The sequence below is a fragment of the Branchiostoma lanceolatum genome, chromosome 2 (genome assembly GCF_035083965.1).
Source record: "Branchiostoma lanceolatum isolate klBraLanc5 chromosome 2, klBraLanc5.hap2, whole genome shotgun sequence".
Lineage (NCBI taxonomy): Eukaryota > Metazoa > Chordata > Leptocardii > Amphioxiformes > Branchiostomatidae > Branchiostoma > Branchiostoma lanceolatum.
In genome coordinates this window covers 25,867,563-25,877,506 of record NC_089723.1, presented here as the reverse complement: position 1 = coordinate 25,877,506, position 9,944 = coordinate 25,867,563, and the positions used below count along the sequence as shown (strand labels likewise).

The 9,944-nt window shown below is 41.4% G+C and overlaps 1 protein-coding gene across 1 annotated transcript; it reads left to right on the top strand.

Moving 5' to 3' along the window:
- Positions 1-73: 73 nt before the first annotated feature.
- LOC136428216 (programmed cell death protein 7-like) lies at positions 74-9,528 on the top strand. The gene is made up of 9 exons (XM_066417556.1): positions 74-1,342; positions 1,735-1,875; positions 2,298-2,387; positions 4,640-4,771; positions 5,139-5,277; positions 5,759-5,919; positions 8,139-8,214; positions 8,492-8,579; positions 8,988-9,528. Exons 1-9 carry the CDS (start codon positions 392-394, stop codon positions 9,106-9,108), a joined length of 1,899 nt encoding a protein of 632 aa, XP_066273653.1. The 5' UTR covers positions 74-391; the 3' UTR covers positions 9,109-9,528.
- Positions 9,529-9,944: the final 416 nt, after the last annotated feature.

Here is a 9,944-nt window from a genome sequence, read left to right as displayed (position 1 = left end):
AGAAGGGTGGATTCGGCTTAAATTTTTGGATCAACCACCTGCAAAAATGTGATATTCCGGCCCGGCTGGATGTGAGATTGATTGGTAAATGTTCAGGTATAACAAATTATGATTCATAGAATGTCAAAGATTCAACCATATGCTGTGAATCAGTGCTAAGAATTATCATAACTTTGGCTTGTCAGTAGTATTTCTGTCAAAATTGTTTGCACGAGAGTTTGGGAACTTTTAACACGAGACTTCACGAGACTTCATTATCCAAGATGGCTGCCTGTATGTGAAATGGATTTTGGAGTCCTTCGAATCCTTCCCAGATTTTGTCTTTCGTGTTGAAGAATGACCTGTTTAGAAAGTATGATGTTAAGATAATCGCTTACTTTGCACAGTGAAGATGGACGGTTTCAGTCAGTGGCAGGCGGGCTTCAGTAGAGGACCACCAAATTTGCGTCCGCGCCCCCCTCCCCCTTCCCATGGCTCACAGTTTTCGTTTCACCCAAATCAAAACTCTGGGCTGCCCAATCAAGCCGGGATCAACGCTGGACAACAGCAAAATCAGAACAACGATGGTCAACAGTTCTATTCAAATGCCGTGGGTGGGGCACAGACACCAGGACAACAACAACAACATGGGTATGCCAACATGGGACAACAGCAGCAGCAGCAGCATTTTGGTTTTCCCTTTCAACATCAGGGCTCTATGGATAGCTTTGTTAATCCACCTTTATCTTCCCATCAACAGCAGTACGATCACTCTCTAGGTTTTCCTTCAGGACCGCCAAAGTTTGAGCCAAACCATCAGGACATGAGGCAACATCCTGACCATGCAAGAGAAGGACATTTTATCAACAGCATGCAGGCACAACCGTCCAATATGGCACAAAGTGGAACAGCTTTTCAACAGAACTTTTCTTCTCCTCCTTTTCCCATAAATCCACCGTCAGAAATGTTCAATGCCAGTGGAGGCACTTCCAGTAGCAGTTTGGACAACACGGGTAGAGGTTTTTTCAACAACCAAATGTCCACACCAGCATTTCCTCCTCCAATCAGTCGAGACCAAGAATTTCCAACTCCGAAACACGGGTTGCCAAACATTCCCCCTCCGCCATTGTTTCCGCAGATTCCTAATATCACAGGGCATCTTCCATTTACATCAAATGTCATGCAAACAACGTCATCAACACTGGGACCACCGCTCCACCAGACACCTCTCAGTCACAGCACACGCCCCTCAGACAAGCAGATACAGGCTGATGCAGATAAAGAGTGGCTGTCTACTTGGCTTAAGAACAAAGGACTGGGGAAAGGGAGAAGAAAAGGGAGTGATAAAGGTCCCGCTTTGGCAGTAAGTTACGAAAATTCTATCAAGTACTAAATCCATTCTCAAAATCGACTTTCCAGATGATGAATACGTTATGGTATCACTTGTGTTCACTATGGTGTCCATGGAAGGACTTTAACTATTTTACTTATATACCATGATCATCAAACTGTTGTTTTCTATTAGTTCACTGCAGGTTGCTAAACGGTAAAGCATTTCCACTCAGTCTTCCTTTGTTTTGCGTAAGTGACTTATGAACAGTACAGTAGGTACAAGTTGCATAAGGTGTCCAAGAAGATGTTCCTAACCAAAGCTAGGTTAAATGATGAGGAAATAGATGTAATGTGCCTTTCCAAAGGGCACAAAGTCAAAAGCCCTAACAACAGGACCTATTTGCCTCCAACCTGTCTGTGCAGGTCCCGGAGGTGAAACAGAAGCTGGCTGAGTGGAGATCTCTCCTGGACCAGCTGACAGAACAGAAAGTCGTGCTGACCGAGGCTGTGGGGGCAGACCATTCCACGTGGCAGGCTGAGATGATGAGAGCTGCAGAAATCAAAGTATTGTACCAGTAGAATTTATCTATTTTTGTGGGGAATTTGTGGTAGAAGAGGAAAGAAGGCTTTTGCACTGTTATGAATTCGCATTTGATACAGTTCTGTTATACTAGTACAGTAGTAATATAGATGGGAAACACATATTTGTGTTGTCATGAATTTGCGGTGCAGAAATCACAGCGAAATTTAAACCACTGTAAACATTTCAAGATTTACAGTACGTTATCATGTCCTGTCATCATCATCATTAAGTCGTAGTAGTCATAGGGAGCAGGTTAACTTTTCATGTACATATGGATGTTCTCTTGTCCTCTTATTGTAAAGCCCTCTAAAAAGAAATAAGTACTATCATTGAAAAAAAGAAGAAGGGATTCAAATGCTTTTTCTCCGTGTACTGATACCGTATCATCTTGCCTTTTATCTAGGAAAAATTAACCAAAGTGGAGAGCATGTTTGGGGATGAGCAGTTGCTGACACAATTGGAAAGAAAACTTACAAGGATCCAGAAGAAGAGGGTGAGTTGAAAAGATACAATTAAGTTGATAACCAATTATCAAAAAGTATTTATGAAATTACTGGTATGTAATGAACAACACATCTAATTTCCATGGGGCTTCGTTTGTTATTGGTGCCCAATACAACAATGTATCATTTTTAGTGTGTTACATGTAGCTTAGCAGAAAAGTACTTCTTGCAGTGCTTAAGCTCAAATGGAGTAGTTTACTTTCTAGGTCAATCTTGCATTCAGGCACACAGAAAAAAGCCATGACCGTCCAAGCCGAAGGGGTCGATCCAGACAATCATCACGACATGGCAAATTTCATCAACCAGAAATTTACCGACGTAACAACATCACTACCACCCATCGACCTGTCTAACTTACCAGCGTATCTCCCAAGCCGTCCCCCTCCAACAGTGCAGCCTTGGGATGTGTACTGGAAACTGTGCAAGATCAAAACAACAAAATCTGCAGGCCCTGACGGAATTGACGGTAGGTTGCTCAAGGAATACGCAGTCGAACTGAGTGAACCTATTGCCAACATCTTAAACTCCTCTTTGCTTGAAGGTAGGGTGCCACACGAGTGGAAAGAGGCAGTGGTGGTACCGCTCCCGAAGACTAGTCCACCAGACATCAACCACCTACGACCCGTTTCGCTAACCTCCCTCATCTCAAAAGTATGTGAGGACTTCGTGGCAACTTGGATGCTGCAGGATACGAAGAACAGTATCTCTCCAAACCAGTTTGGGGGGCTCAAGGGGCGATCAACAACGCATTGTCTTATCACTTTGGCTAATCAACTCTATGAGGCAGCAGACAAACGAGGAACTTCCAGCACTTGTGTATTGACGGATTTTAGCAAAGCTTTCGACCTAGTGGATCATACAGTAGCAATGAAGCACCTGATCAACCTGGGAGTCAGGCCAGAAATTATCCCCTGGATTGTCAGTTTCCACTCACAACGCTCGCAGAGAACCAGATACCATGGTGCGCTTTCCAAGAAGAAGGAACTCACGTGCGGGCTCGCTCAAGGCACCAAGCTGGGCCCGATAGTGTTTATAGCTCACGTCAACAATCTAACAAACAGCATGAACTCACCGTCGAGGGCCTTTGTTGACGATTTGAACCTCGTCGAATCAAGGCGCACATCCGAACCATCTAAGCTGCAAAACGACCTGGATAACCTGTCAAGCTGGACCGAGAAAAACAAGATGAAACTTAACCCCTCTAAGTGCAAGGCTGTGCACATCTGCTTTGCCCGCAACCCTCCACCACCACCCCCTCTTTCCATCAATGGACATGTGCTGGAGGTAGTGCCCATTGCAAAATGCTTGGGAGTCATATTTCAAGCAAACCTGGGTTTGGAAAGTCAAGTTACAGAAATGACCAAGAAGGGAAACCAACGATTATACTTGCTGTGCAGACTTCGACAATTCAACTTACCAGTGGAGGATTTGCTGACGGTCTACAAGTGCTTTGTTCGCCCAGTATTAGAGTATGCCGCCCCTGTGTGGCATGGAGGTCTGACAAACGGACAACGGAAGAAAATTGAGAACATACAGAGGCGTGCAACGAGGATTATACTGGGAAGTAGCTACCACAGTTACTCACTGTCATGTCAAGTATTAAACCTAGAGAAACTCAATGATAGACGGGATGCCCTTTGTTTGAAGTTCGCGAAGAGCCTGTACGCCTCAGACGAGTACCGACACTGGCTTCCCAAGCGTAGAGGAGACGTCAGCGGTAGGGTAACGCGACAAAACAATCAACTAGTAACATTGCCAGTACACACAGAGCGCTACAGAAACAGCCCAATTCCATATCTAACTACTTTGCTAAATAACAGTAGGTAGACAGGTGCATAAGTTGATATGTGAATGAAAACCCCATCAAATTTTAATTCTTGTATTGTTATTGTATTGTTAAATGATCATGTATTGTATCGACGACCAAATACCAATGTAAAATGTTCAAGATTAGTAAGCAATACAAACGCTGAGATTATTCTATTGCTGTTAATCATATCAATAGAACTTTAAAAAAAAATACTTTTAATCTTTAAGGCCGTGAATTTTATGTATAGGATTTTACCCAGCTGTATATTAATCAATTGTATTGCCTACAGTCGATTTTTTACTCATGTGAAAGGAGTGTGCAATTCAGCCTAAAGGCTGCGAAATGCTTCTGTGAAATAAACCATTATTAAACCATTATTAACCCTTATGTTCATTTTCAAGTACTGTATACTTATAATCCTATATAAAACAGGCCAGGATGAGAAGATTACGTGAGGAAGCCTACAGGAGAAGACAGGAGGATGAGCAGAGATGTCAGGACAAACATCAGAAAATTGACAAGTGGAGAAACAACATCCTTCAGAAGGACCTGGATGCTAAGAGGGTTTGTGCACAAAACATCCTGATAATGTACTACTGTAAATGCATTTACTTTTGCGAAGAATTAATTTTGTGGTAGGAGGGAAAAGGAAGTTTATTCAATGTTTTTAATTTGCAGTTGAAACATTATGTAGTACATAAGACATTTTGTAGTAAGAGGTCGCTGTGAAAATAGAACCCCCACAAATATTTAAAGATTCACAGTATACAGCACAGTCCATCATAATGTTGCAAACAAGTTGTCTGAATGTTAACTTATTAATTTGATAAAGCAATATAGAGATACATTTGTATGATCAACTGAAATCTTGGGCATCAAGAAATAGGAAGAAACTATTTTAATGTACTTGTGTGTTCTATACTTTACTTAGGAGGCAGAGCTTAAGAAAGAAGTTGACGATACTCTGTCAGAAGTGCGTAGGAAGCAGTCAGAGGCGACGAAATCGATGGAGCTGTTGAGGTCTCTTGGCAAGCTGAGAAAACTGAGGAAGGAAGCCAACGAGAGGAAAGGTACTAGTCAGGAACTGGACCATTTCTGCTTCAGTTCTGTCCTGCTTCAGGGGTTTTCCTAAGTACTGTAGTATGACTTGTTCATAATGGGCTTTTGAGGAGCTTCATACTTTATTGTGTTAGATCCAGAATGAATGAGCTATTATAGACTTCTAAAATAGGGAGGTTTGAAACTTTGAGTAGTAGTGGTTATGTGGTTTACAGTGGGTTCATAACAATCATCTAAAGTTCATATGAATTCATGTAATATATATATCATTGTCATTTTTGTGTCTGATTACTAGTATGTAGAATGTTTTAGCGAGTATCTCTAGAATTTTTATTCTTACTGAGAAAGAACATCTGGGTCCTTTTCTACTAGAGGAAGTCTTCAGTAACAGTCTTTGGATTGTGTGGTCTTTGGGGAGGGGGGCTGTTGGCATAGATGTTACACAACTATAAAGGTTCTGAGCAACTCTACTATTTCACTTCTTTTTTCCAGGTGTGAAGACATCATCAGAGACCGAGCGATTGTTTGAGTGTAAGTTAGAAGACTATGTGGAGATGATGGCTGATCGCAGCAAGATGTATGCAGAGGAGGAGAGGATGCTGAGGACAGTGGTGGAGGAGGAGCAGGAGGAGGAGAGGGAGAGATACAGACAGGTGAGTCAACCTAGGACAGGTGACAGCAGGTGAGATGAGGAATCAGGAACAGGTGTGTTAGACGAAAGGGAGAGATACAGACAGGTGAGTGAATCAAAGAGAGGAGTCTGCAGGTAAGGTTGGAATGGGGAACAGGTGTGTCCACGAGAAGAAATGAGGTACTGTAAATGCAGGAATGTCCACGGGCATTTAATTTTGCTTTAGAGTTTGCATTTAAAACAATAGTAGTGCTACAGTAACGGAATGGAATAGCTTTTCACGGGGGTTTTAAGTTTGCCGTAAAGAGTTCACTGCGAAAAACGCGAACATAAAACCACCGCAAACATTTCTGCATTTACACTATGCAGTTGAGAATGAAGCAAGTAAAAGTACTGAAAATGGTAAGAAAATATAACAACAATTCTATGGTATCATATGGCAGAGAATGTTGAAATGTACTAGTATGTAGATGTAAGTAAATAGAGACTACACCACAGTGGAGCCTTCAGCCTTGGGGGATCTGACTTTAGGTCAGGCCGAAACTGAGATTGACGTGGTTTTCAGGATGTAAAATTATTTTTTTCTCATACCTGTCCGATTAAACAAGGATTTCAATGGAAAATGGGCCAAAAGTTGAGAAAATAAAAATTTGTAACAACATGAATTCCACATTCTTCCATTTAATGTAACATAAGAGCTTGACAAGGATACATGTATTCAGAGTTATTGAATTATTTTATGGAAGCCTGTGTGATACAAATATAAGCTCATGTGATACTGTAAGATCAGACCACCTGGAACACCCGTATTGAGTGTTATCACACCCCAGTTATGACTTAAGGGTTAATGACCCGCCCCGAGGTGTATATGGTGTCATAACACCTGGTCAGGTGCTATAACCACCGAATAAAACCACCGAGTGAGCGAAGCGAACGAGGTGGTTTTATGAGGTGGTTATAGCAAATGACCAGGCGTTATGACACCATATACACCGAGGAACAGGCGGGTCATTAACATTATTATCACATAGTCTATCCTTGGTCTATCCAAACTGACCCATATAAGAGAGAAAAATTTCTGTATAATACATAGATTCTTTATTTAATACTATACATGTAAAATCAATCCATTGTACATATGATCTTCATATAATCCAATGTAAACAAGCGGTGACTTGTCTTCGAGCCCACACGGTTATAAATTGACAGGTTGTTAGACGCCTAGGTGTGGTAAGAATCGTACATGTTTACCTCCCCTTTGCCGCAAGTTGTAGTTTCCCCGGATAATTATTACTCAAGCCGGAAAAAATCCCATAGAAGCGTACACATATCGAGCCGAGATCATTGTAGGTACAAACCTGTAAGAATTTGGGCGATTTTGACCGTAATTCTTTCGATGCCAACACATCGGTTTCGGGAAGTTACGTGTTCGTGACTTGGGCCATGGGGAGGGGGGCGTTTGTTTTGAACAAGACGACATCACTTTGCCAGTAATATTTTTAATTTTCGTCAGGTAAAACCCCTCAGAAACGTGAACATACCGGTCTGGGGTCCTCTTGGGTAGAAACGTAGGAGGTTTCATGGGCGATTTCTTTGTCTGCTTTGATTTGCTACTTCGGGAAATACAATGTGATGAGTGGGGAGGGGACTCTGGCCGTGTGCCCGCTGCTTCTTGTTGGTCACACTCGTCAGCTTCCTTGCCCCTCAACTGCTGATGAAGTATGTTCCTGGGCGTCTTCCCTAACTTCCCATGACCCGAAAACTGACTCTAAGTCGGCGTCTGACAGTTCCTCGACGAAAAACTGTGGTACTCTTATGGCGGACGTTCGAACGCGTTCTGCGAACGATCGCCTGATCTGGGCCGGTTCCACTTTGACGGCGGGGGTGTGAAAAATATTGTTTTTAGTCCTTCCGTTTGAATTTTACTTGAATTGAATTTGTTTCCTTTTTTCGTGAATTCTTCATGTATTCTCAGGACATTTAGGGGAATTTTAAGACAATTAAGATATTTTAAACAAGGTTAAGAAAAAGATTCATCAAAAAGATACCCCCATCTACAAAATGCAACGGTTTTGTTATGTCATGACGTCAATAAGTGGTGTGTTATGGCGTGATAACAGACCACTTATTGTGGGCAATGGAGGCTTCTGATTGGTCGACACCATCTGGCCATGTGATAAATAGATTTAAAGTATGACTCAGTACTCAGTTATAACTGTCTTTATTTATTCAAAATGATAGGCCAGGAAAAAGAAGGAGGAAAGAGAAGCCAGGAAGAAAGAAGCAAGACAACTGGAGATGCTGTTCGGACCTACAGGTTGTTTTCAACAAAAAATTTCATATCAATTTCATTTGTCAACATTTTGAAAAGAAAGGTTGAGTCATTATAATCTCCAAGCAGATCTGTCGGTGGCAAGGCAGTTTCAAAAGGGCCAACCTGTACCAAAAGCCAGGTGGGCCCTTTTGATATTGCCTTGCCACCGATAGATATGCTTGGAAATTAGTCATTATACAAAGGCATGACGTGTTGATGTTATGCTACTGTATTTATAATTTCATTGATTGTTTAGTGACTGGTGTTTACATGTCCCCAGATCCCCTGGACACATGTGACCCCCTGCTACCATACAGACAGTACTATGAGCAAGGAGACAACAGTGTGCAATCCCTCATACATATCAGGTTAGAATGAATCTTTCATATGGAACTCTCAACATTGTGTCTGGCACAATCTTGCAGTTCCTCCCCCCCCCCCAAACTGCTGGTGATTACAGAATAGTTTTATCCCCTAGAGATATAGATAGAAGTAGTACAAGATATACAGATCTATAGACTGTGACATGTACATGTTTATTTTTTTCTTTACATGCATATTTTTCATTACATACTGCTACTGCTAATGAAATGCTTTTTCCAAACAATGCATTTACCTTGAATTGCTACAACTAGACACTCTTTTTTGCACACATTCCTGACTGATGATAATAAGTGTATTTCTTGTTTTGTTTTTTGTTTGTGGCACAAATACTTAACGGCAACTGTGGGGAAAAAAAGGATGAAACTCACAATGTATTGTTGTTGTTGTTACAGGAGAGAGTGGGATATGTATCTTGTCCCAGATGGCACAGTGGGAGCCACAACTGTACCTGCTGCTTGGGTTGTACCATCCGAACCTTCAAGCGAGGTGTGGGCAGGGTGCCTCAAAGAGTGATGGGTCCAAGGATGGCCCTGGCAAGACATATGTACTCCAATTCAAAACAGCTGTTGGACACTCTAACTTGCTTACCCAAGGCTTTTTTCAAACAAATACACAAAGAGCATACATTATTTATGACCTTGTAAGTTTGTATTCTGTTAACTTGTTATGACCTTGGAGGTCAGCCCTCATCCGCTGAAGGGACTACCCATATAAATTTTTTTGATTTTGATGTCACGGTGATAGAAGTAGACTACGCTACAGTATTCACTTGAAAGTTCATCTGTGTTGGTATAAGTCATTCTGTATTAAGCTACAGTATGTTTTCACCAAGATTATATTTCATATTTAATATGCATATCAGACATGGAGTCAGGGATTCTATTAGTCGTTTCATTGTTATCTTTGGACAGAATAAAGTTAAATTAATCTTTGCAGTATAAGAAAAGTCTTTGTCCTTTCCAAAGACTAGTGATGTGCAGTCAACAATTCAGGACAATTTCCAATTGTGCTGGAACTTAGTTAAGCTTTGTTTCAGCAAGAACGTAATTGTTTGCTTCCGGGGGGCCATAGATTCTCCTTTAGGATGTACTACAATACAGATAAAAGAAATTGTCCAAAACCTCACACAAAAGTATGATATTCACTTGTTTTAAAGCAATGGCCAGGAGGGGCAAGATACACCACTATTGGTGATGAAAATGTTTCTATTCTATAATCATTTGTATCACTCACTCTCACCCCTCCTACTTTTAATCGACTTTGCTACAATTTTGCTTGCACTGAGCTGAACTCAAATTGCATTACAGGGAATTACACACTTCTTTCGATCAAATTGCTTCAATTACTTT